The sequence below is a fragment of the Budorcas taxicolor genome, chromosome X (genome assembly GCF_023091745.1).
Source record: "Budorcas taxicolor isolate Tak-1 chromosome X, Takin1.1, whole genome shotgun sequence".
Lineage (NCBI taxonomy): Eukaryota > Metazoa > Chordata > Mammalia > Artiodactyla > Bovidae > Budorcas > Budorcas taxicolor.
In genome coordinates this window covers 120,187,313-120,215,182 of record NC_068935.1, presented here as the reverse complement: position 1 = coordinate 120,215,182, position 27,870 = coordinate 120,187,313, and the positions used below count along the sequence as shown (strand labels likewise).

The following is a 27,870-nucleotide window of genomic DNA, read 5'->3' as shown; positions in this document are numbered from 1 at the left end:
TATACTTCCTCGAAAGGGACAAAGCAAATTATTCTAATAACTTGGAAACAAATCTTTTTGTAGGTCACATCATTTATAATCCACTGCTTAACAACAAATTTGAAAGATTTTAACAAATTATCACTTGACAGGCCATTCAAATTATTTTGATGACAGTAGTAAATTATTTTTGTGATATCTGTCAAATAAGCATTCAAAGATTGAGTGGCATTACTATATTAAACTTCCATTTCCATAAATATCTTTATGAACAAAATATTGTAACACTTACACCTGTAACAAAAAAAGAGGAATAAAATCAATGTTAAACCTTGTCTCATTCAAGCAGTAATATATTCATCGACAAAAATATTCATCTACAATATCATGTCAGTTGTTCAATCCCTGGTCAGGAAACTATGATTCCATATGGCACACGGCCAAAAAACAAAAACAAAACACTGTACCTATAGAGGAGCAAAGGTAAAAATCACATTGGACATCTCCACCAAAACGATGCAAGCAAGAAGTGAGTGAAGTGGGGAAAAGTAGCAAATAACATAAAGGGGAACTCCCATAAGGTTATCAGCTGATTCCTCAGCAGAAACTCTGCAGGCCAGAAGGGAGTGGGCCAATATATTGAAAGTGATGAAAAGGAATCTATCATCAAGAATACTCTACGTGACAAGGCTCTCATTCAGATTTGATATAGAAACAAAAAGCTTTACAGATGGACTTCCCTGGTGGTCCAGTGGTTAAGAATCCGTCTGCCAGTACAGAGGACATGGGCTTGATCACTGATCCAGGAGGTTTCCACATGCTTCAGGGTAACTAAACCCGTGTGCCACAACTACTGAAGCCTGCACTCCCTAGTCCATGCTCTGCAACCAGAGAAGCCACTGCAATGAGAAGCTCATGCACCACAACAGAGAGTAGCCCTGCTCTCTACAACTAGAGAAAGCCCTCATGAAGCAACAAAGATCCAGTGTGGCCAAAAATAAGTAAATCAAAAAGCTTTACAGGCAAGCAAAAGCTAATTCAGCACCATCAGACCAGCTTTGCCAAAAAAAAAAAAAATGCTTAAGGATAGGCTTCCCTCATGGCTCAGGGGTAAAGAATCCACCTGCCAGTGCAGGAGACATGGGTGTGAGCCCTGATCTGGGAAGATCCCACATGCCGTGGAACAACTAAGCCCATGTGTCACAACTACTGAGCCTGTGCTCTAGAGCCCAGGAGCCACAACTACTGAGCCCACATGCAGCAACTACTGGCTTAACAGTCGCATGCCCTACAGTCCATGCTCCCCAACAAGAGAAGCCACCACAATGAGAAGCCCATGCAATACAACTAGAGAGTAGCCCCCACTTGCTGCAACTAGAGAAAAGCCCACACAGCAATGAACACCCCGCACAGCAAGAAATAAATAAAAATGGAAATAAGCAAACAAGAAAGGAACTTCTCTAAGCAGAAAAGAAAAGGCCACAACTAGAAACAAGAACATTATAAATGGAAAAGCTCACCAGTAAAGGTAAATATACATTAAAGAAAACAAATCACGCTCACACAAATATGCTATCAAAACCAGCAATTGTGGGATTTCCCTGGTGGTCCAGTGGTTAGGAATCCTCCTGCCAATAAAGGGGACATGGGTTTGATCCCTGGACCAGGAAGATTCCACTTTACCATGGGGCAAGTAAACCCGTGGGCCAGTTACTGAGCACATGCCCTAGAGTCCATACTCTGCAAAAAGAGAAGCCACTGCAGAGAGTTGCCACCACTTGCTGCAACTAGAGAAAGCCCATGCATAGCAATGAAGACCCAGCATACATAAATACATTTTTTTTAAATGCAGCAAATGTGAGAAGTGAAAAGTGAAAATGTTAGTCACTCAGTGGTGTCCGACTCTTTGTGATCCCATGGACTATAGCCATAGCCCACCATGCTCCTCTGTCTATGGAATTCTTCAGGCAAGAATACTGGAGTGGGTAGTCATTCCCTTCTCCAGGAATTGAACTCAGGTCTCCTGCATTCCAGGCAGATTCTTTACTGTCTGAGCCACCAGGGAAGCTCCAGTTGTGAGACTAGGACAGCACAAATGCAGGATATTGGAAATGCATTTGAAATTAAAAGACCAGCAACTTAAAATAATTTGTTTATACATAGACTGCTATATCAAAACCTCATGGCAACTGCATACTGGAAATCAACAATAGATACACACACAAAGAAGAAAAAGGAATCCAAACACAACACTTAAGTTAGTCATCAAATCACAAGAGAAGGGAACAAAAGAGGAAGGGAAGAAAAAAGACGTACAAAAACAAATCCAAAGTAATTAACAAAATGGCAGTAAGAACATGCACGTGGGTGCATGCTAAGTTGCTTCAGTTGTGTCCAACTCTTTGTAACCCTATGGACTGAGCCCACCAAGCTCCTCTGTCCATGGGGATTCTCCAGGCAAGAACATTGGAGTGGGTTGCCATGCCCTCCTCCAGGGGATCTCCCCAACCCAAGGATCGAACCTGCATCTCTTAGGTCTCCTGCATTGGCAGGCAGGTTATTTACCACTAGCACCACTTGGGTTTCCCTCGTAGCTCAGTTATAAAGAATCTATTTACAATGCAGGAGACCCAGGTTTGATTCCTGGGTCAGGAAGATCCCCTGGAGAAGGAAACGGCAACCCACTCCAGTATTCTTTCCTGGAGAATCCCATGGACCAAGGAGCCTGGCAGGCTCTAGTCCATGGGGTCGCAAGAGTCGGACATGACTTAGCAACTAAACCACCACCACCACTTGGGAAGGACAGTATCTTAAATGTAAATGGATTAAATGCTCCAACCAAAAGACAGACTGGCTGAATGGATAAAAAACCAAGACTTATATATCTCTCTACAACAGATCCACTTCAGATCAAGGGACATATACTGACTGAAAGTGAGGGGATGGGAAAAAGGTAATCCATAAAAATGGAAATAAAAATGAAGCTGGAGTAGCAATATCATATCAAGCAAAATAAACTAAAGACTGTTACAAGAGACAAAGAAAGACACTAGATATTCATCAAAGGATTGATCGAAAAAGAAGATATAAAAATTGTAAATATATAGGCACTCAACATAGGAGTACTTCAATATATAAGGCAAATACTAACAATTATAAAGAGAAAAATTGATAGTAACACAGTAATTGTGGGAGATTTTAACACCTCACTTTCATCAATGGACAGATCATCCAGACAGAAAATCAACAAGGAAACAAACGGTCTAAAATGACAAATTAGAACAGATAGAGTTAATTGATATTTATAGAGCATTCCACTGAAAAGCAGCAGCATATACATCCTTCTCAAGTGCACATGGAACATTCTCTAGGACTGATCACATGCTGGGATCACAAAGGGAACCTTAGTAAAATTAGGAAAATCAAAATGATATCAAGCACCTTTTCCAATGACAACACCATGAAATTAGAAATCAACTGCAATAAAAAAAATTTAAAAACACAAACGTGTAGCCTAACAATATGCTACTAAACAATCAATGGATCACTGAAGAAATAAAGAGGAAATAAAAAAATACTTAGAGCCAAATGAAAAAAACCACAATGATCCAAAACTTATATGATGCAGTAAAAGCAGCTCTAGGAGGGAAGTTTATAGCAATACAATCCTACTTCAGGAAACAAGAAAAGCACAAATAAACAATCTAACCTTACACCTAAAGCAACTAGAGAAAGAAGAAAAAACAAAACTCAAAGTTAGCAGAAGGAAAAAAATCATAAAGATCTGAGCAGAAATAAATGAAATAGAAAAGAAGAAAACAATGGAAAAGATCAATGAAACTAAAAGCTGGTTACTTGAAAAGATAAGCTTTAAAAATCTTTAGCCAGACTCAACAGGAAAAAAGGGAGAGGGCTCAAATCAATAAAATTAGAAATGAAAAAGGAGAAGTTTCAATGGATACCACAGAATACAAAGGATCAGAAGAAGCTACTAATATCAACTATACGCCAATAAAATAGACAACTTCAGAGAAAGGAACACATTCTTAGAAAGGTACAATCTTCAAAGACTGAACCAGGAAGAAACAGAAAATATGAACAGACTGATCACAAGTACTACATTTGAAACTGTGATTTAGAAACTTCCAACAAACAAAAGTCCAGGACCTTATAGCTTCACAGGTGAATTCTATCATTTAAGAGAAGAGTTAACATCTATCTTTCTCAAACTCTTCCCAAAAAACTGCAAAGGAAGGAATACTCCCAAACTCACTCTATGAGGCAACCATCATCCTAATACCAAAACCAGACAAAGAAACCACAAAACAATAAACTACAGGCCAATATCACTAATGAATATAGATGCAAAAATCTTCAAAATACTAGCAATTCAAATTCAACAATACATTAATCCAAGTGGGAATTGAACCAAAGATACAAGGATTTTTCAGTATCTGCAAACCAATCAGTGTGAAACACCACATCAACAAATTGAAGAATAAAAAGCACATGATCATCTCAATAGATGCAGAATAAGCTTTTGACAAAATTCAACACTCATTTCTGATAGAAAAAAAAAGCCTCTAGAAAATGGGCATAGAGGGAACATACTTCAGCATAATAAAGGCCATATATGACAAACCCACAACTAACATCATACTCAACGGTAAAAAGTTGAAAGTACTTCCTCTAAGATCAAGAACAAGATAAGGACATCCACTCTCACCACTTTTAGTCAACATAGTTTTGGAAGTCCTAGCTATGGCAATCTGAGAAGAAAAATAAATAAAAGGAATTCAAATTGGAAAAGTAGATGTAAAACTGTCATTGTTTGCAGATGACATGATGCTCTACATAGAAAATCCTGAAGATGTTACCAGAAAACTGCTAGAGCTCCTAAATGAATTCAGTAAAGTTGCAGGATATACAATAAATACACAGAAATCTCTTGCATTTCTATATACTGAAAACAAAAAATCAGAAAGAGAGATTAAAGAAATAATCCCATTTACCATCACAACAAAAAGAATACAATATGTAGGAATAAAGCTACTTAAGTAGAAAAAAGACCAGTATCCTGAAAACTGTAAGATGCTGATGAAAGCAATTGAAGATTACACAAAAAGATGGAAAGATATACCATATTCTTGAATTGGAAGAATCAATATTGTCAAAATAGCTATACTAAAGGCAATCTACAGATTCAATGCAATCTGTATCAAATTACCAGTGGCATTTTTTTTTAATAGAATTAGAACAACAAAATCTTAAAATTTGTATAGAGACACAAAAGACCCCAAACAGCCAAAGAAATCTTGAAAAAGAAAAACAAAGCTGGAGGAATCAGGCTCCCTGACTTCAGACTATACCTCAAAGCTACAGTAATCAAAACAGTATGGTACTGGAACAAAACAGGAATATATATAAATAGAATAGGATAGAAAGTCCAGAAATAAATCCACACACCTATGGTCAATTAGTCTATCACAAAGGAGGCCAGACTATACAGTGGAAGGACAGTATCTTCAATAAATGGTACCAGGAAAACTGGACAGCTATATGTAAAAGAATGAAATTAGAACACTCCCTAAAACCATGCACAAAAATAAATTCAGAATGGATTAAAGACCTAAATGTAAGGCTTGATACTATAAAACTCTTTGAGGAAAACATAGGCAGAACACTCTCTGATGTAAGTTGCAGCAAGATCTTTTTTGATCCATCTCCTAGAGTAATGGAAATAAAAACAAAAATGAACAAATGGGAACTAATCAAACTCAAAAGCTTTGGCATAGCAAAGGAAACCATAAACAAAAAGACAACTTGTGGAATGGGATAAAATATTTGCAAATGATGTGACCAACAAGGGATTAGACACCAAAATTTACAAATAGCTCATGCAACTGAATAGCAAGAAAACAAACAACCCAATCAAAAAATGGACAGAAGATCTAAATAGACATTTCTCCAAAGAAGACATAGAGATAGCCAAGAAACACATGAAAAGATGTTTAACACTGCTAATTATTGGAGAAATGCAAATCAAAACTGCAATGAGCTATCACCTCACACCAGTCAGAATGGCCATCATCAAGAAATGTACAAACACAAATGTTGGAGAGGATGTGGAGAAAAGGGAACCCTTCTACACTGTTGGTGGTAATGTAAACTGGTATAGCCATATGGAAAACAGTATGGAAGTCCCTTAAGAAAGTAAAAATGGAGCTACCATGTGATCCATAAATCCCACTCTTGGGGATATATCTAGATAAAAACATGATTTGAAAGGATACATGCACCCCAATGTTTAATGCACTGCTGTGTACAATAGCCAAGACATGGAAGAAACCTAAATGTCCATCAACAGATGAATGGATAAGTAAGATGTGGTACATATATTATAATGGAGTATTACTAAGTCATGAAAAAGAATGAACTAATGCCATTTGCAGCCCCATGGATAGACCTAGAGAGTGTCATACTGAGTGAAGTAAGTTAGAGAAGGAGAAATATGATATGACATCCATTATATGTGGAATCTAAAAAGAAATGATATCAATGAACTTACAAAATAGAAAGAGACTCTCAGACTTAGAAAATGAACTTATGTTTGCTGGGGGGAGAGTTTAGGGAGTTTGGGAAGGTCATGTACACACTGTTATACTCAAAATGGATAACCAACAAGGACCCATTTTATAGCACATGGAACTCTACTCAATGTTATGTACCAGCCTGGATGGGGGGCGCGGTTTGCAGGAGAATATATGTATGCTGCTGCTGCTGCTAAGTCGCTTCAGTTGCGTCCTACTCTGTGTGACCCTAGACAGCAGCCCACCAGGCTCCGCCGTCCCTGGGATTCTCCAGGCAAGAACACTGGAGTGGGTTGCCATTGCCTTCTCTGGAATACATGTATACATGTATATATATGGCTGAGTCCCTTTGCTGTCCACTTGAAACTATCATAACATTGTTAATCAGCTATAAACAAAACAGACTCACAGGCTTAGAGAATAAACTTAGGGTTACCAGGCAGGAAGAAAAGTGGGGAGGGATACACTGGAAATTTCAGATTGACATGTACACACTGCTATATTTAAAAACAGATAACAAATAAGGACCTGCTGTATAGCACAGAGGGCTCTGCTCAATATTCTGTAATAACTTAAATGAGAAACGAATTTGAAGAATAGATACATGTGTAACAATCACTTTGCTGTACACCTGAAGCTAACACAACATTGTTAATCAACTGTATTACAATATAAAATAAAAAATTTTTAAGCTGTGAGTGAAGTGAAAATTTATAGTGTTGAGAGAAAACCTCCACCAATCTACAGTTCTGTAGCATACCAAGTCATCTTTTAAGAGAGAAGGAGCTAAAAAGACTTTCTCAGACAAACAAAAATTGAGGGAATTTTTTCCAAAAGACCTACCTTGCAAGAAATGTTTTTACAGTTCTTCAGAAAGAAGGAAAATTATATGTCAGTAGTTCAGATCTACATTTTAAAAAGGAAGAGCATTAAAGAATAAGTGAAGATAAAACAAAATTTTTTATTTTTATTTTTCTTATTCTTAGGTCTAAGATGGCTAGCTACTGAGAAGTTGCTGTGTAGCAAAGGGAACCCAGTCTGGCACTCTATGATGACCTGGAGGGATGGGGTACGAGGAGGGGAGAAAGGCCAGAGTGGGAGAGGGTGTGTGCTTTAACATAATTATGGCTGTTTGTGCTGCTATATGGCAGAAACCAACACAACATTGTAAAAATTTTTTAAATAGTTAAATTTTTAAAAATAGGGAAAAAAGCTACAAGGATATATTGTACAGCATGGGGAATATAGCCAATATTTTATAATAACTATAAATGGTATGCAACCTTTAAAAATTGTGACTCACTATTTTGTATACCTGGAACTTATATAATATTGTACAACAACTATACTTCAATTTAAAAATGGAACTACCAAAAAAAACCTTTTACTTTTCTTATTAATCTAACAAATAACAGTATGTTCAAAATAATGACATGAACAATATATTTAATTGTGTATGTATATGCATGCAAACAACAGCACCATGAATCAACTTAATAGAACCGACATCTACAGACTACTTAATTCAACCACAGCTGAATACACATCCTTCTCAAGCTCACATGGAGCATTTACCAAGACAGACCACATTCTGGGCCATTAAGCACATGTTAACAAATTTAGAAGAAAAGAAATCATACACTGTCTGGTCTCAGATCACAATGGATTTAAACTAGGAATCAACAACAGAAAAATAATGGAAAATCCAAAAATAATTAGAGATTAAACAGCATACTTCTAAATAACACATGGGCCGAAGAATAAATCAAGAAATATTTTCTACTACTTTAAACTAACTGAAAATGGAAACACAACTTATCAAAATTTGTGGGATGCAGTGAAACGCATTTAAGGAGATTTATAACATTGATTTTATATATATATATATATATATATATATATATATATATATATGAAAAGAAGAAAGACTGAAAATCAATAATCTAAGCTTCTATCTTCAGTTCAGTTCAGTTCAGTCGCTCAGTTGTGTCCGACTCTTTGCAACCCCATGGACTGCAGCACACCAGGCCTCCCCGTCCATCACCAACTCCCAGAGCTTGCTCAAACTCATGTCCAGTCTTTCTCTAAGAATAAGTAGTGTGGTTATAGATTGGGAAAATTTGAGGAAATTTTTTCCTTGTTGTGCCAAAAGATAGAGTTTTAGGCTGAACTGAACAGGGTAAAGGAATTAGTTGCCAACTCCCTCTTGGAACAATAGCCTCTCCCAAGGATTGGTAGGACTTCCCTGGTGGCTCAGATGGTAAAGCTTCTGCCTACAATGTGGGAGACCAGGGTTCAGTCCCTGGGTTGGGAAGATCTCCTGGAGAAGGAAATGGCAACCCACTCAAGAATTCTTGCCTAGAAAATGCCATGGACAGAGGAATCTGGTAGGTTACAGTCCATGGGAAGTTAGAAACAGAAGGAAGTTAGAAACAGAAGGAAGGCCTCCTAATCCATTCAATGATATCAGCATTACCCTAATACTAAAACCAAACACCTTATAAGAAAGGAAAACTAGAGACTGCCACCTCTCATTAACATACATTAAAAAACTCTTTAACAAAATATTAACAATTAAAATCCAACAAGACATGAAAAGAATCATATGCCACAACCAAGTGGGATTTATCCAAGGTAAACAAGCTCACAGATATAGAAAACAAACCAGTGGTTACCAGTGGAGGGAAGGAAGGAGGGAGGGGGCAAGAAAGGGGAAAGGAATTAAGAAATGTAAACTATTATTTATAATAAAATAAGTAAGCTATGAGGATATATTTACAATACAGGGAATATAGCCAATATTTTATAAGCATAAATTGAGTATAACCTTTAAAAATTATGAATCACTATATTGCACTCCTGTAACATACAATACTGTACTTCAATTTTAAAAATACAAATAATAATGTAATGCATCACATCAATAGGCAAAATAAGAAAAATCACATGATGATATCAACAGATGTAGAAAAAGCATTTGATAAAATCCAATACCCATTCATGATACTAAAAAAATTCTCTTAGTAAACTAAAAATAGAGGGGGACTTCCTCAACTTGATAAAGACTATCTACAAAAACCCTACAGCTAACATCAAACTCAAACGGTGAGAAAATTAAATTTTTTCCACTAAGATCAGGAATAAGGCAAGAATGTCCCCTCTCACCATGGCTTTTCAACATTGTATTGGAAGTCCTAGCTAGTGTGGTAAGACAAGCAAAAAAAGGAATCTAAATACAGATCTTATACTGTTCACAAAAACTGGATGAAAATGGATCATAAATCAAAAACCAGAACACAAAAGTATAAAACTTGAAGAAGGTAACATATGAGAAAACCCAGATGACCCTAGGTATGGCAGTGACTTCTTATATACAATACTCAAGGTGCAAACCAGACAACTGAAAAACTGGACTTCATTAAAATTAAATATTTCTGCTCTGCAAAAAGCTATGTCCATGGAATAAGAAGACAAACCATAGACTGGGAGAAAATATTTGAAAAAGACACAGCTGATGAAGGACTATTATTGAAATTATACAAAGAACTCTTAAAACTCAACAATAAGACAATGAACAACTGGATTAAAAACAGCAAAAAAGATCGGAATAGACACCTTGACAAAGAAGATATGCAGGTGTTAAGCAAGCATATGAAAAGATGTTGAACATTACATATTATCAGGAAACTGCAAAATAAAACGACAATGAGATATCACTATGCACAGATTAAAATGGCCAAAGTACAAAATACTGACGATACCAAATCCTGCTGAGGAACTGGAGTAACAGTAATTCTCGTTCATTGCTGATGCGAATGCAAAATTGTAGTTACCTTGGAAGACTGTTTGGCACTTTCTAACAAAGCTAAACATACACTTAACATATGATCTAGCAATCACACTACTTTGTATTTACCAAAATGAACTGAAAACTTACATTCATACAAAAACCTGCATGTAGATGTTTATAGCAGCTTTGTTTATAATTGCCAAAACCTGGATGCAGCCAAGATGTCCTTCAGTAAGTGAATGGATAAACAAACTGCGGTACATCCAGACAATGGAATATTACCCAGTGCTAAAAAGAAATGAGCCAACATGCCATGGAGGAACTTTAAGTGCATATTACTAAGTGAAAAAAGTCTATAGGAAAAAGATACAGACTCTATGATTCCAATTATATGACATTCTGGAAAACACTCCAAAATCACTGCAGATGGTGATTGCAGCCATGAAATTAAAAGATGCTTGCTCCTTGGAAGGAAGTTATGACCAACTTAGACAGCATATTAAAAAGCAGAGACATGACTTCGCCAACAAAGGTCCGTCTGGTTAAGGCTATGGTTTTTCCAGTAGTCATGTACAGATGTGAGAGTTGGACCATAAAGAAAGCTGAGTGCCAAATAATTGATGCTTTTGAACTGTAGTGTTGGAGAAGACTCTTGAGAGTTTCTTGGACTGCAAGGAGATCCAACCAGGCCACCCTAAAGGAAATCAGTCCTGAATATTCATTGGAAGGACTGATGCTGAAGCTGAAACTCCAATACTTTGGCCTCCTGATGTGAAAAGCTGACTCATTTGAAAAGACCCTGATGCTGAAAAAGATTGAAGGTGGGAGGAGTAGGGGACGACAGAGGATGAGATGGTTGGATGGCATCACCCACTCAATGGACATGAGTTTGGGTAAACTCTGGGAGTTGGTGATAGACAGGGAAGCCTGGCAGGCTGCAGTCCATGGGGTTGCAAAGAGTCGGACACGACTAGGCGACTGAACTGAACTGATGGAGACAGTAAAAAGATCAGTGGTTGCCAGAGGTTGAGTGGGAGATAGATGAATAGACAGAGTACACACCATTTTTCAGGCACTGCAAATGTTTTTACAGTAGATATACGTAAAATCCACAATGGTGGATATATATCATAATATATTTATCTAAACCCAAAGAATGTAAACACCAACAACTTCAGATAAGCAGACAATACCACTCTAATGGCAGAAAGTGAAGAAGAACTGAAGAGCCTCTTGATGGAGATGAAAGAGGAGAGTGAAAAACCTGGCTTGAAACTCAATATTCAAAAAATTAAGATCATGGCATCCAGTCCCATTACTTCATGGCAAACAGAAGTGGAAGAAGTGGAAACAGTGACAGATTTTGTTTGCTTGGGCTCCAAAAATCACTGAGGATGGTGAGTGCAGACATGAAATCAAAAGATGCTTGCTCCTTGGGAGGAAAGCTATGATAACCCTAGATAGCATATTAAAAAGCAAAGACAGCACTTTGCAAACAGGTATGTACAGTTAAAGCTATGATGTTTTCAGGAGTCATGTACGGAAGTGAGTGCTGGACCATAAAGAAGGTTAAGTGCTGAAGAACCAATACTTTTGAACTATGGAATTGGAGAAGACTCTTGAGAGTCCCTTGGACTTCAAGGAGATCAAGCCAGTCAATTCTAAAGGAAATCAACCCTAAATATGCTTTGGAAGGACTGATGCTGAAGCTCTAATACTTTAGCCACCTGATGCGAAGAGCCGACTCACTGGAAAAGGCCCTTATGCTGGGCAAGACTGAAGGCAAAAGGAGAACTGGGCAGCAGAAGATGAGATGGTTAGATAGCATCACCCACACAAGGGACACAAATATGAGCAAACTCTGGAAGAGAGTGGAGGATAGGGAAGCCAGGCCTGCAGCAGTCCATGGGGTTGCTAAAAGTCAGACATGACTTAGCCAGTGAAAAACAACAGGCTGTATTTTGCCCTGATTTTGGCTGACTCCTAGCCTCTACTACTCCCTGAATGGCTGACTCTAGGCCTGTATTTGCTCTGACTGGCTGACCGCTAGCCGGTACTTTGCCCTGGTTGCCTTACTCCAAGCCTGTACACTGCCCTGACTGGCTAACTCCTCGCTTGTACTTTAGTTGATGAAAGCAGGGAAAACCACTAGGTCATTCTGATATGACCTAAATCAAATCCCTTATGATTACACAGTGGAGGTGATGCATGGATTCAAGAGATTAGATCTGGTAGACAGTGCCTGAAGAACTATAGATGGAAGTTCATAACATTGTACAGGAAGAAGTGACCTTAATCATCTCAAAGAAAAAGAAATGCAAGAAGGCAAAGTGGTCAGAGGAGGCTTTACAAATAGCTGAGGAAAGAAGAGAAATGAAAAGCAAGGGAGAAAGGGAAAGATATACCCAACTGAATGCAGAGTTCCAGAGTATACCAAGGAGAGATAAGAAGGCCTTCTTAAGTGAACAATGCAAAGCAGTAGAGAAAAACAAAGAATGGGAAAGACTAGAGATCTCTTTAAGGAAATTGGGGATATCAAGGGAACGTTACATGCAAAGATGGGCATGATAAAGGAAAGAAACGGTAAGGACCTAACAGAAGCAGAAGAGATTAAGAAGAGGTGGCAAGAATACACAGAAGAACTGTACCAAAAAAGTCTTAATGACCAGATAACCCAATGGTGTGGTCACTTACCTAGAGCCAGACATTCTGGAGTGTGAAGACAAGTGAGCCTTAGAAAACATTACTATTAACAAAGCTAGTGGAGGTGATGGAATTCCAGCTGAGCTATTTCTAATCCTAAAAGATGATACTATTGAAGCACTGCATTCAGTATGCCAGCAAATTTGAAAAACTCAGCAGTGGTCACAGGACTGAAAAAGGTCAATTTTCATTTCAATCCCAATGAAGGACAGTGCCAAAGAATGTTCAAACTACTGGACAATTGTGCTCAGTTCCCATGCTAGTAAGGTTTTGCTCGAAATGCTTCAAGCTAGGCTTTAGCAGTATGTGAACTGAGAACTTCCAAATGTACAAGCTGGAGTTTGAAAAGGCAGAGGAACCAGAGATCAAAATGCCAACATTGGTTGGATCACAGAGAAAGCAAGGAAATTCCAGAAAAACATCTACTTCTGTTTCATTGACTACGCTACAGCCTTTCACTGTGTGGATCATAACCAACTGTGGAAAATTCTTAAAGAGATGGGAATACTAGACCACCTTACATGTCTCCTGAGAAGCCTGTATTAGGGTCAAGAAGCAATAGAACATTACATGGAACAACTGACTGGTTCAGAATTGGGAAAGGTGTTCAAAAAGGCTGTATATTGTCACCCTGCTTAATTAACTTCTAGGCAGAGTACATCTGCCAAATGCAGGGCTGGCATGAGTGAATCACAAGCTGAAATCAAGATTGCTTGGAAAAATATCAACAACCTCACATATGCAGATGATACTCTAATGGCAGAAATGAAGAGGAACTAAAGAGCCTCTTGATGAGGGTGAAAGAGGAGAATGAAAAAACTAGCTTAAAACTCAGCATTCAAAAACTAAGATCATGGAATCCAGTTAGATCATTTCATGGCAAATTTAAAAAAAAGTGGAAGCAGTGACATTTTATCTTCTTGGGCTCCAAAATCACCATGGATGGTGACTGCAGCCATGAAATTAAAAGAGACTTGCTTCTTTCAAGGAAAGCTATGACAAATCTAGACAGCATATTAAAAAGCAGAGACATCACTTTGTCGACAAAGGTTCATACAGTCAAAGCTATGGTGTTTCCAGGTGTCATATACGGATATGAGAGTTGGACCGTAAAGAAAGCTGAGTACTGAAGAATTGATGCTTTTGAATTGTGGTGCTGAAGAGTCCCTTGAGAGTCCCAAGACCCTCTTGAGAGTCCCTTGGACTGCAAGGAGATCCAACCAGTTAATTCTAAAGGAAATCAGTCCTCAATATTCATTGGAAGGACTGATGCTGAAGCTGAAGCTCCAATACTTTGGCCACTCAATGCGAAGAGCTGACTCATTGGAAAAGGCCCTGATGCTGGGCAAGATTGAAAGCAGAAGGAGAAGGAGGTGGCAGAGGATGAGGTGGTTAGATAACATCATCAGCTCAAAGGATATGAATATGAGCACAGTCGAGGAGACAGTGGAAGACAGAGAAGGTTGGCGTGCTACAGTCCATGGGGTTGAAAAGAGTTGGACACCACTTAGCAACTAAACAACAAGAGAATTTAAAATACCAAGAGTCAACTCTAATGTATTAAACTATGGACTTTGGGTGATAATAGTGTGTCAATGTAGCTTCACAGACTATAAAAAATGTACTACACTGCTGCAGGATGTTGATAATGAGGAGGATAATGAGGATAATGATAATGGGTATGAGTGTAAATCTTTTTACTTTTTGCCAATTTTACTATGAACAAAAAATTTTCCTTAAAGTTTGTTAATTTTTGAAAATGTTAATATTTACAATATTCCTGAAATTACACATTTTATAACTATTTAAACTTAGGATAGAAAATTTTAGATGTCAACTTAAAAATTTTTAAGAAGGTGTATCAGTTCAATTCAGTTGCTCAGTCGTGTCTGACTCTTTGAGACCCCATGGACTGCAGCAAGCCAGGCTTCCCGGTCCATCACTAACTCCCAGAGTTTGCTCAAACTCATGTCCATGGAGTCTGTGATGCCATCCAACCATCTCATCTTCTGTCATCCCCTTCTGCTCCTGCCTTCAATCTTGCCCAGCATCCGGGTCTTTTCAAATGAGTCAGTTCTACGCATCGGGTGGCCAAAGTATTGGAGCTTCAGCTTCAGCATCAATCCTTCCAGTGAATATTCAGGATTGATTTCCTTTAGGATGGACTGGTTTGATCTCCTTGCAGTCCAAGGGACTCTCAAGAGTCTTCTCCAATACCACAGTTCAAAAAGCATCAATTCTTCAGTGCTCAGCTTTCTTTATGGTCCATCTCTCACATCCATACATGACTACTGGAAAAACCAAAAGATAGTATATAGTTTTTCAAAATTCTTTTTGGCACTGTGGGGAATGAAGAGTGAAGACTCTTAGTCTAAGACAATGGTTTTCAACAAAGGCTTCATCATCCCCTAGGATGCATTTTTGGAAATTTGTGGGGCATCTTTAGTTGTCACTATAATTGGAAGCAGTGACTGGCATTTAGTGGGCGCGGTGCTAACAATGCTAAACATCTTCCTAAGTGTGGAGCAGCCCCACATGAGAATTTTCCAGTATCCTGTAAGATTTCTGAATGTCTCTGTACAATTATTTTTAATTATGAATCTAGCCCCTAACTTTGTTTTACAATAATTGCAAAGTATTACTAAACAGCTGTGATAAATGCTGAATTTTAGGGACTTTCCTGGTGGTCCACTGGTTAAGAATCCACCTGTCAGCACAGGGGCATGAATTTGATCCCTGGCTGGGAAACTAACATCCCATGTGCCACGGGGCAACTACTGAGCCTGTGTGCCTCAACTAGAGAGAAGCCTGCTAGATGCAACTAAAACCCAATGCAGCTGAAAATAAATAAATAAATAAAATTTTTTTTTTTAAGTGCTGAATTTTAGAGGAAGGCAACTACTATATACATAGAAGGAAGACTGTTCTTTTTCTTATGCACAATTCCCCAAAATGCATTTGCCACAGCCATGCCACTCGGCATTTGAGCTCCAATACCACCCCTGAAGAACCCTGCCTACACACAGGAGGTTGGAGATTCTGTTTAACAGACTAGGAATCAAACACAATTAAATTGACGAGACACATGAACTATAAGCTTACACTGAATTTTAGTAGGAGATTGGTTGCAAAATACTTCATGATATTTCCAGTTAAACAGGATAATAATAAATCATTGGAGAAAATAACATACTGAAATCATTTATTACTGTTTACATTGCTTGGAGGTTTTCACTCTTACTCTGTCACTGTCGCCAGAAGTCTACACAGTTTTACAGCTTCATGCTTTATTGTTTCATTTCCCATCCACACTCTAGTCCCTATCATCTACCAAAAGATATGGTCTCCACGGTTGTCTTAGTAGTTTCACATTCCCTTGGCTTCCACAGAGAATCCATGTAATGGCCATTGAGGAGGTATCTCCCTTTCTTAAAACCCAAACGAACTTTTTAGCCAACCCAATAAATCGGCTAGAGAGGACATTGGTCACTGCATTACCTGATGCTGCTTAGGCAACAACCCTCTGAAACAGAACTCAGAGCAGCCAGAGCTGGGTCGTCATCAGGGAGCAGTACCAGCTCTAGCTTTGGAGAGCTATGCAACGACTGTGTGGCTCCTTTTGCAGTTGTTCTCCTTCCCTTCTGCTTTAATTCTCGGCTCTGAACTCCTGTCCATATTCACTTCTCTCAGTTCTACATCCCCTGTGCTTTTACGAAAAGCCTCCTTAAGAGACAAGTCAATAAAACAACACACCTAGTTGTAGCCACCACATTTTCCCCACTTGTCCCAACATTCTTATCTGGGCTGGTGGGAAGATCACTGCACAAGGAAGGTTCTGTGCTCTGGCTTCTGTGTGCCCTGACCTTCATTTAAGTCTCTGCACAATTGTCAGTGCTTCAAAGGGTCCTCACCTGACCTCCACACCTGAAACACCCCTGCTTGGCCCGCCAGTCACCTTTCCCCTTAACCCTATGTAACATTTCTTCATAGTACCTCTCCTCCAGATTGTTACTGGTCAATGTCTGCCTCCCCTTTAGACTCTAAGTTCTCTGAGGACACAGTCTGCTTTGATGGTGGCTGCATCCTCAGTGTACAGAAGAATGCCTGGCTCACAGTAGGAGCTCAAGAAATAGTTGTTAAGTGAAGGAATCATTCAGCAAATCAGTGAAACCACTGCTGCTGAGTAACCTAGAGAACTGCTGTTGTTAATTTGCTGCTTTCTCCAGCTTACAAGAATGCACTGAAAGTCTATTTCCTTTGAACTTATTTTTGATGTGCTAATCCAGGGCCAGGGCAGTGTTCCTGTTAAGTGTTACCCACACCTAACCACTTCCAAATTTGGGTTGCCAAAATGACCAAGGGCTTCCCTCATAGCTCAGTTGGTAAAGAATCTGCCTGCAATGCAGGAGACCCCAGTTCCATTTCTAGGTCAGGAAGATCTGCTGGAGAAAGGATAGGCTACCCATTCCAGTATTCTTGGGCTTCCCTGGTGGCTCAGCTGGTAAAGAATCCACTTGCCATGCAGGAGACCTGGGTTCGATCCCTGGGTTGGGAAGATTCCCTGGAGAAGGGAAAGGCTACACATTCCAGTATTCTGGCCTAGAGAATTCCATGGACTATATAGTCCATGGGGTCACAAAGAAATGGACACGACTGAGTGACTTTCACTTTTCAAAATGACCAAAGCCAAACCACTGCAAAGGTCCCCCCAGGACCCAGCAGCTTAGGACCAGACTCCAGGTGGTAGTGCTCACATAAAGAATGGTTTTCTACTCAAAATACAGGAAATGAACAGAGATGGGTCCTCTGCCCACCTTGGGCTCCCTCTGCATGATCTGTCCAGTAACCATTGCCTCTTACCATCTCTTCCTTATGGAAAGAATTCTATTCAGGAACCATATGGTCACTATGTTCAGCAAAATCTGCAAACAATTCCTCCTAAATATTCAAAAAGTAGTTTCAAACTTGTGGAAGACAACAAACCACTGTAAAAAACAGATATGTAGTCTCTCACTACCGCCTTGCTCCCTCACAAGGTGGAAGGGTTGGTGGTGTCTAGTTCATGTAATGCCACAAAAAATGATCATGGTAAAAGGAAATGCTGCTTCCAGAAGCTACAGAGAAGAGACCCAGGTCTCCCAGATCAGCCACTTTTCCTTTTACACAAACGGAAATCGGTAGGCCTTTTGGAAGAAGAAAATTTCAACCTACGTCTAATTACCCTTCTCTCTCCACAGCTTATGAACTCAGTCACTTCCTTCAGTGTAAACCAAGATTATTTGCATATATAAAACCATTTCTTTAACACATGGCGCATAAATTCAATTAACCAGGACTGTTGTAAGCCACTACCATTAGCACAACACTGTCCTAAGTGCTGTGGGTCATACCAAAGAAACAGACAATGACCTCGCTCAACATTAATCATCCTGAGTTTCCTCCAGTCTCCAAGATTTGAAATCAGAATAATATTGCTTTTCTCCTAACCCTCTAGGAAATTTCAGAAATAGGAACTGGAACATTCCTCAAACACAAAAAGAAAGGTATTAATGGAAAACACGAAGCAATTACGCTTGGTGGTATTATTAGTCTCTCTTTCTCTAGGAATCAACAGTTTATAATCTCATGATATAATTTCCCCTATGGTGTTTTTAAAATCTCATGTTAAATTTCAGGCAGTAAACAAGGAACCCAATATAGGCTGAATTGGGAGCATTAACAATGGGAGGTTTTAACAACAGAAGTCTGACAGGGGTTCTTTTCAGGAAGAACATTATGTAAGAGTTTTCTAGACAAAAAGAAAATGCACTTCTTACCTCCTACCAGCAAGTAGCTGTTGGGAAACAGTGTTTTCGCTTGCATAAGTGCCCTTGCATGACCTGAGTGGAAGAGGTCAAATATTCCATCTGCATATACTCTCACCGGCCTGTCAACTGTGAAAGAAAGAAAACATCATCAACAGAACTGAAGAATAAGGAATTCCAGTCACCTGATCCTTCCATCAGTACAGCACTGTAAGAAGGTTTACCTGGAGAAAACACAGTGTCTACATACTATCAGTTGCACATTAGTGCATGAAATTAATTTTACCAAGAAGTTCTTTTCAGGACATCAAAGCAGAGTAAAAACATAACAAAATTAAGATTGACCCAGAATGCACATTTTTAACTGCAAAGCACTGGGGAATTGTCTCGACCCACAGTAGAGTCTCAGGTGGCTGAGTAGGCAGATTTAGACAGACCAGGCATAACCAAAGGGTTGGCAGAGTCAAGCCAGCAGGAATATCAAGGTAGGAGTGACTGGGGAGCTCAATGAAAGGCCAAACGAGTTCACCCTGGAGTCTGGCAGTCCCAAACAAAGACCCCTAAGTCCTATTCCCAAAGGCAAAGATGCTGCTGTGCACCTCCTCCAAGTCACTATCACACAGTGAAATTCAGCCTTGGTAGAAGTATTTACACCATAAAAATTGGCAAGTGTTCAAGTGAGGGCTTAATTCCCTTTGGAGGGCCAGTTGCTACACATTTACCACTGCACAAAGGTCACTCCCTATCCTCTTTGACATCCTAAGATATGGGGCATTGGGTGGGGGCAGATGCCCCAAAGAGAGGAGAGTCAGGGAGCAAAAGTTACATGTGTGGTGCTCAGGGATGGAGGAATGTGACCCATACTACAGTCGTCCCTAGGGAGAAAGGTCAAGCGAGACAGAGACTCTCAGTGTGTAATATAGTGCTCTGGAAAGTGCCATGTCTTCAGGAAGAGGGACACACTTCACTACAGCTTCCTGGGAGTCAGGTGACTGTCCTCAGAAGTGCAGAGTGACACTTGCTGAGCCAGCCCAAAGACCCAGCACTTCCAATAAGAGGGAGGCACCAGGAGGTAGAGGGGCTGGGCGCCAATGTTTATACCATTTTGGACTCTCAAAAAAACTAGAAAGTGAAAATATAGCCAACTAAGGGCTTCCCTTGTGGCTCAGCTGGTAAAGAATTCACTTGCAATGTGGGGGACCTTGGTTCAATCCCCGGGTTGTGAAGATCCCCAGGAGAAGAGAAAGGCTACCAACTCCAGTATTCTGGCCTGGAGAATTCCATGGACTATGTTGCAAAGAGTTGGACACAGCTGAGCAACTTTGACTTCACTTTCACAAGCTAAATATGGCCAACTGAACATACACACTCTCATCTCCACTTCCTCTCAAACACCACAAGAATTACAGAGAAAGAATTAAAAAGGGATAATCCCCCAAGGACAGAGGAAACAATGAAGGCAACGACAGTGGATTAGAGATGTCAACCACAATTTGGAAAGTTGGTTGTCAAGTGCTGGGTATCTACAGGGAACAAGAATCAGAGGTAGGGCAGATGAGGAAAGGATTGCTGGTTAGTTGGCTTTATGAGCCTAAGATTCCTACTAACTTTTTAAAGACACATTATATTGATGTTATAAATTTTTCAAAAAGAAATCAATGCAAACTTCTGTTGAATGATCCTCAAGTCTGAGATTTAAAATTGTGATTATTTTTTGACATACTACAACCTCATTAATTCAGAACATAAATTGAAAGGAATGTTACATTAATACATTCAGATGGTACAATGTTTCTAATAAATTAAATTTTTCTAATAAAAAAACTTGAGAGACTTTATTTCAGATAGGGAATTGCAATTATTCCCAATTATACACCATTTTGAGCAAACAGAATTGCCTTCACAGGATTATACTGTATTCTAAATAAGGCACAGTAAATAGAAAATACTTTGAAATAACAAACTGTCTAATGAGGGATCCTTGGTTTCAAAGCTCTTATTCAATTTGATTTCAATTGAGGAAAATTTGTTTTAAGATATAAACCCCAAGGGAAAGCAGATGGCAATTTTGCAGAACTTTTTGTTATTGATTCAGAGGTGATCAAGATAAATAAATTCAGGAAGCAGGGAGGAAAGAAAAGTGAAGTGAAGAATGATGATATAATTAGGCTATTTAGTAGATCTTTGAAGAGTATTTATGGAGTTGGTTTTGCAATAAGCTCACTTTTTTGAATTGTAGTGTGTCAGCAATTGCCAGACTAAGAAATTCTGCAGGACCGAAAAAAAAAAAACCCCTCAAACCCTGATCTCTTCAACAAATAAACTTAGAAAAAAAAGAAGAAAGAAAGAGATGAAGAGGGGATCTTAGAGATTAAAAGATATATTAAAAATATCTCAACATATTGTAATGTACAGACATTATTTGGATTTGGGTTCGAGCAAACTATAAATAAATGGTGACATAAGACAACTGGAGGTAGATACTAAAATGTATATATAGAAAATGATCTGCTGTATAGAATTGGCTTCAAAAATGATTGGGAATACAGGGTAAACAGAGGGGTTATACATGAGACACACACACATGGCTATGTTGCTAATAATCTCTTTTCCTCTATATATGTTTGAAATTTTCCTAATAAAAGTAAAATATGTAAAAAAAAAAAAGACAACTGGAAGGATACATGTATACAACAGCTGATTCACTTCACTATACAGCAGAAACTAACACAATATTGTAAAGTAACTAGACTCCAATAAAAAAGAAAAGACAATTGGAAATTGGAACACTAGATATTTGATTATATTAAAGAATTACTGTTAATTTTTTAGGTGAGGTAATGGTATAGTGGTTATATCTTAAAATATCAGAGCTCTTATTTTTAAGACATTATATAGAAATATTTATGGATGAAATGATATGAAGTCTGGGATTTTGTTGCAAATAATTCATGAGGGGAGAATTTATGAGGCAAGACTGGCCACAGGATGGTGGTTGTTAAGTATGGGTGATGGACACATGAAGGTTCATTATATTGTTCTATTTTCATGAATGTTTGAAATTCTCCATAATATTTTTAATAGACTGTGGCTTAACTTAATTTACATATACATTTGCTTTAATCTTTGGTTGGAGGTTTTTCTGGACATCCTTTTAGGCATCTAGGGACTCTCCAAGGAGTCTATGCTGGGAACCACTGGCCTGTGAAGCTACAGCTTTGGCAATGATCAAAAAGTCTCTCCATAGCCATGGTGGAAAGACCTTAAAGTAGCTCCCAATGACTCCTACCTCATGCTCTTGCCTCTGTGTGATCCTCTCCCTTTGAAATGGGAGTAGGACCTACGCCTTGCTTCTAACCAGGAAAATATGACACCGGTGATAGATGTCTCTCCCATAATTATTTTACAGTGTGTGAGACTCCATTTTGCTAGCAGACTCAATCTTTCTCCCTTGGTGGCTTTGAAGAAGCAAGCTGCCATACTTTAGAGGGCCATATGGCAAGGAATTGCAGGTGGCCTCTAGGAGCTGAGGGTGGTTTCTGGCTGACCACCAGCAAGAAGCTAGACCCTTGGTCTTAGAGTTACAAGGAAATAAATTCTGCCAATGACCTGAGTGAGCTCGAATACAGATCTATCATGAGTCAAGAGAAATAAGCCAAGTGACACTTTGAATGCAGCCTTGTGAATCTGTGAATAGGGGACTCAGCTAAGCTAGGCTCAGACTCCTTATCCGTGGAAATTATGACATAATGAATATATATGCATTGTTTTAAGCCACTAGATCTGTGGTAATACATTAAATATCATAGAAACTGAATACAATGGCAGTATAGATTTTCTGCCTACAGATTATTATGCTTTTTGAAAAGTACTTAAGGTAAATTCCTGTTTATCCTAAATGACCACAGCAAGGTATATCAGATAAATGTGATGTTCTAGCAAAATGCAAATCTGTATACAACTCATTAATTGCCATGTTTCAAATAATTTATTAATAAATATGACAAACTACAGGTAACACCAAAATGATGCTGAATATTTTCTTGAAGATCATGGATACAAATAATGACCATGGTACACTACTGTGGGTAAAATTTGATTATTTTAACTACCTGGATCTTACATTCCAAATTTCCGTAAGTTATTCAGCATCTTAAAGTAAAGGGAACAGTAAAAAGGGCTGTACTTAACATATATCTCACACCATTTACAAAAATTAACTCAAGATGGATCATAAACCTAAATGCAAAGCTAAAACTATAAAATTTCTAGAAGACCTGAGAAAACCAAAAAGATACATGCACCCCAATGTTCACTGCAGCACTATTTACAATAGCTAGAACATGGAAGCAACCTAGACGTCCATCGACAGGTGAATGGATAAAGAAGCTGTGGTACATATGTACAATGGAGTATCATTCAGACATAAAAAAGAACAAAATTGGGTCATTTGTATTGATGTGGATAAACCTAGAGTCTCTGTCATACAGAGTGAAATTAGAAAGAGAAAAATAAATGTTATATATTAACATCCACTGGATCATCAAAAAAGCAAGACAGTTCCAGAAAAACATCTACTTACTGCTGCTTTATTGACTACACAAAAGCCTTTGACTGTGTGGATCACAACAAACTGTGGAAAATTCTTCAAGGGATGGGAATACCAGACCACCTGACCTGCCTCTTGAGAAATCTGCATGCAGGTCAGGAAGCAACAGTTATTTCTTAAATTTATTTATTTTAATTGGAGGCTAATTACTTTACAACATTGTAGTGGGTTTTGCCATACATTGACATGAATCAGCAACACCAACAGTCAGAACTGGACACAGAACAACAGACTGGTTCCAAACAGGAAAAGGAGTACATCAAGGATGTATACTGTCACCCTGCTTATTTAACTTATATGCAGAGTACATCGTGTGAAATGCCAGGCTGGATGAAGCACAAGCTGGAATCAAGATTGCCAGGAGAAATATCAATAACCTCAGATATGTAGATGACACCACCCTTATGGCAGAAAGCAAAGAAGAACTAAAGAGCCTCTTGATGAAAGTGAAAGAGGAGAGTGAAGAAGTTGGCTTAAAACTCAACATTCAGAAAACTAAGATCATGGCATCTAGTCCCATCACTTCATGGCAAATAGATGGGGAAAAAGTGGAAACAGTGGCTGACTTTATTTTTCTGGGCTCCAAAATCACTGCAGATGGTGACTGCAGCCATGAAATTAAAAGACGCTTGCTCCCTGGAAGAAATGTTATGACCAACCTAGACAGCATATTAAAAAGCAGAGACATTACTTTGCCAACAAAGGTCTGTTTAGTCAAGGCTATGGTTTTTCCAGTAGTCATGTATGGATGTGAAAGTTGGACTGTAACGAAAGCTGAGTGCCGAAGAATTGATGCTTTTGAACTGTGGTGTTGGAGAAGACTCTTGAGAGTCCTTTGGACTGCAAGGAGATCCAACCAGTCCATCGTAAAGGAGATCAGTTCTGAGTGTTCATTGGAAGGACTGATGCTGAAGCTGAAACTCCAATACTTTGGCCACCTGATGTGAAGAGCTGACTCATTGGAAAAGACCCTGATGCTGGGAAAGATTGAAGGTGGGAGGAGAAGGGGATGACAGAGGATGAGATGGTTGGATGGCATCACCGATTCAATGGACATGAGTTTGGGTAACCTCCAGGAGTTGGTGATGGACAGGGAGGCCTGGCGTGCTGCAGTCCATATATATATATATCGGGGATATATGTATACCTATAGCTGATTCACTTTGTTGTACAGCAGAAACTAATACAACATTGTAAAGCAATTATATTCCAAGTTTTAAAAAATAAATAAAACTTCTAGAAGAAAAAAGAAAAAAATTGTAGTGACTTTGAGTTTGGAAAAAATTTCTTACATAGGAACCAAAAAGGACACACTATAAAACAAAAATATATATATATTAAACCTTATTTAAAATATTTATTCTTCAAAAGACATTTTTACAAATATGAAAAGGCAAGTCTTCAGGAGAAAATATTTAGAAAGTATGTATTTTAGACTTGTATCTAGAATATATAAAGAACCCTCAAGACTCAATACTAAGATAAACAACTCTTTTAAAAGAGCAAAAAAATTTCAACAGCCAAATAGAAGATAGCAAATAAGGACATGAAAAGATCCTCAACCCCATTAGTCATTAGGGAAATACAAATTAAGGTTATCCTGAGATATTACTTCCTACTCATTAGAATAGCTAAAAATTTCAAAAATTATTGACCATACCAAGTGCTGGGGAGGATATAGAGCAAACGGAACTCTCATACACTGCTGATGGGAATGTAAAATGGTACAAATGCATTGGAAAGCAGTTTGGCAGTTGGTCAAAAAGTTAAATATATACATACCATCTGGCCAGATAGGAGGCAATCATCAACTACATTACATGTGAGTTCACATTTTTTGCAGGGCATGTTATGGGGTTTCTTGATATTGTTTCAGATTCAGGCAACAATAAAAGGGTGATTATTCATTTTTTTCTTATGGCTCTTTCAAAGGAGCTTGTTAACAATGCCTTAAAAGTACATTTGGGGGACTTCCCTGGTGAACCAGTGGTTAAGAGTCTGCCTGTCAATGCAGGGAACATGGATTCAATCCCTGGTCTGGGAAGATTCCACATGCCACAGAACAACTACGCCCGTGCACCACAAAGCCTACCAAAGCCTGCAAGCTCTGGATCAAAGCCTGAGAGCTCTGGAGCCTGTCCTCCGCAACATAGAAGCCGCTGCAATGAGAAGCCTGCACATAACTAGAGTAGCCCCCACTCGCCACAATTAGAGAAAACCTGTGTGCAGCAACAAAGACCCAGTGCAGCCAAAAAGAATAAACATAATGAATAAACGAATTATTTTTTAAAAGTACACATGGATTTACAAAGCATATGTATTTCACTTAATCTTTCCATCAATTTTGTGAAATAGATAAGGGAGAAAGGACTTACTATCCTCTCTCATAGAGGGACAAATGAAAACTCAGTAAAGCTGAGGAGCTTACCCAGCATCATACAACTGATTTAAGATATGATAATGTGATATACAATATGATAGGAGAGTTTGAGTGCAAACCAAACTCAAATGTTCTTCTAACTCATGATGCCTCCTAGAAAACTACATGCCAATATGGAGTCTTTTTTAAAAAAGAGAAAGATAGACTATTACTGAATGCCCAGTAATTATCTTTAGTTTGTTTTTAATGTACAACTGATGTACAAAAAAAGGTGGCAAAAAATTAAACTTTTAAAATCTAATAGTTTCCTATTTATAAAGTTTACATAGCTTTTTAAAAATGTTTATTTTATTTATTCATCTTGGCTGCCTTGGGTCTAGTTGTAACATGAGGGTTTAATTGCTCCCTGGCATGTGGGATCTTAGTTCCCAGACCAGGGATTGAACCTGCATCCCCTGTACTGCAAAGCAGGTTCTTAACCACTGGACCACCAAGGAAGTCCCTATAAAGTTTACATAGTTTTATATAAACTTTATCATTTTCTTCTACTTATAGGCAGTGATGCTACTTTCATTCAATGATAAAGATTGATATTTGCTTTTTAAAATACATTAAAATTAAAAAAGAGTATATCTAAAGAAAAATTAAGTAAATTACAGTACAGGTGACACAAAATTAAGGCAAAATTCATTAAGGTGGTTCTTGAAACATGCATTTTGAAAGCTTTATACATATCACCATGAACAGAACAATCAAATTCCCTTTTTGTGAAGGAAAGTAAGAAATCACAACTGAGTTTTCCTCAGTCGGCTTTACTGGAAAGGAACCTATGCAACAATCATTTGAACTTGTCCTTTATCTCCAGGCAGAGGACTGATTCTTTCTGTCTCAGGATGCATACTAATAAACCTTGGAGGGTCATAGCTCCACAGCTGGACAAGTTCAGCTAAGATTAACGGTGCCAGTTCCACTCAACAACAATAAAAAAACCCAATCAAAAAATGAGCAGAAGCCCTAAACAGACATTTCTCTGAAGAAGACATACAGATGGCCAAAACCACATGAAAAGATGCTTAATGTATCTAATTATTTAAAAAAAGCAAATAAAACTACAATGAGGTATTACTGGTATTCACACCAGTCAGAATGGCCATCATTAAAAAATCTGTAAATAAGAAATGGTGTGGAGGAAAGGGAACCATCTTACACAGATGGGAATGTAAACTGGTGCAGCCACTATAGAGAACAGTATGGAGGTTCCTCCAAAAGGTAAAAATGGAGTCGCTGTTATCATCCAGCAATCCCACTCCTAGGCATATACCCAGATAAAACTGCATTTCAAAAAGATACATACACCCCTATGTTCATAGCAGCACCATCTGCACTAGCCAAGACATGGAAACAACCTACATGCCTGGTGACAGACAAATGGACAAAGCAGATGTGGTCCACATACACAATAGAATACCATGCAGCCACCAAAAAGATGCCATTTTAGAAAAGCAATGCCATCAGCCATCAAAAAGATGGCATCAAAAAGATTGGCATTAGGCATCAACAAAGCCATCAAAAAGATGCCATAAAAAAAAAACCAATGCCATTTGCAGCAACATGGATGGACCCGGAGATCATCATACTAAGTGAAGGAAGTCAGAAAGAAAAAGACAGAAAGCATGTGATAGCACTTAAACGTGGAAACTAAAATACAATACAAATCAACACACCTACAAAAACAGACTCACAGATATAGAGAACAGACTTGCGGTTGCCAAGGGGCGTGAGCAGGGGAGGGAAGGAATGGGAGTTTGAGATTAGCAGAGGCGAACTGTTAGATATAGTATGGATAAATGAGAAGGTCCTATTGTATTGCACAGGTAACTAAATTTAATACCCTGTGACAAAAATACCCTGGAAAAGAATATAAAAAAGAATATATGTGTATGTATAATTGAGCCACTTTGCTGTACAGAAAAAACTTACACAACACTGTAAATCAACTATACTTCAATAATTTT

General features: G+C 38.5%; 1 protein-coding gene across 1 annotated transcript in view; it reads right to left on the bottom strand.

The window, feature by feature from the left end:
* Positions 1–27,870, bottom strand: part of PCYT1B (phosphate cytidylyltransferase 1B, choline) — a 122,175-nt gene that overhangs the window by 52,347 nt on the left and 41,958 nt on the right. Inside the window, exon 3 of the mRNA XM_052663519.1 lies at positions 18,879–18,995. Coding sequence (XP_052519479.1) covers positions 18,879–18,995 — 117 coding nt within the window. The remainder of the gene's footprint in view (positions 1–18,878; positions 18,996–27,870) is intronic.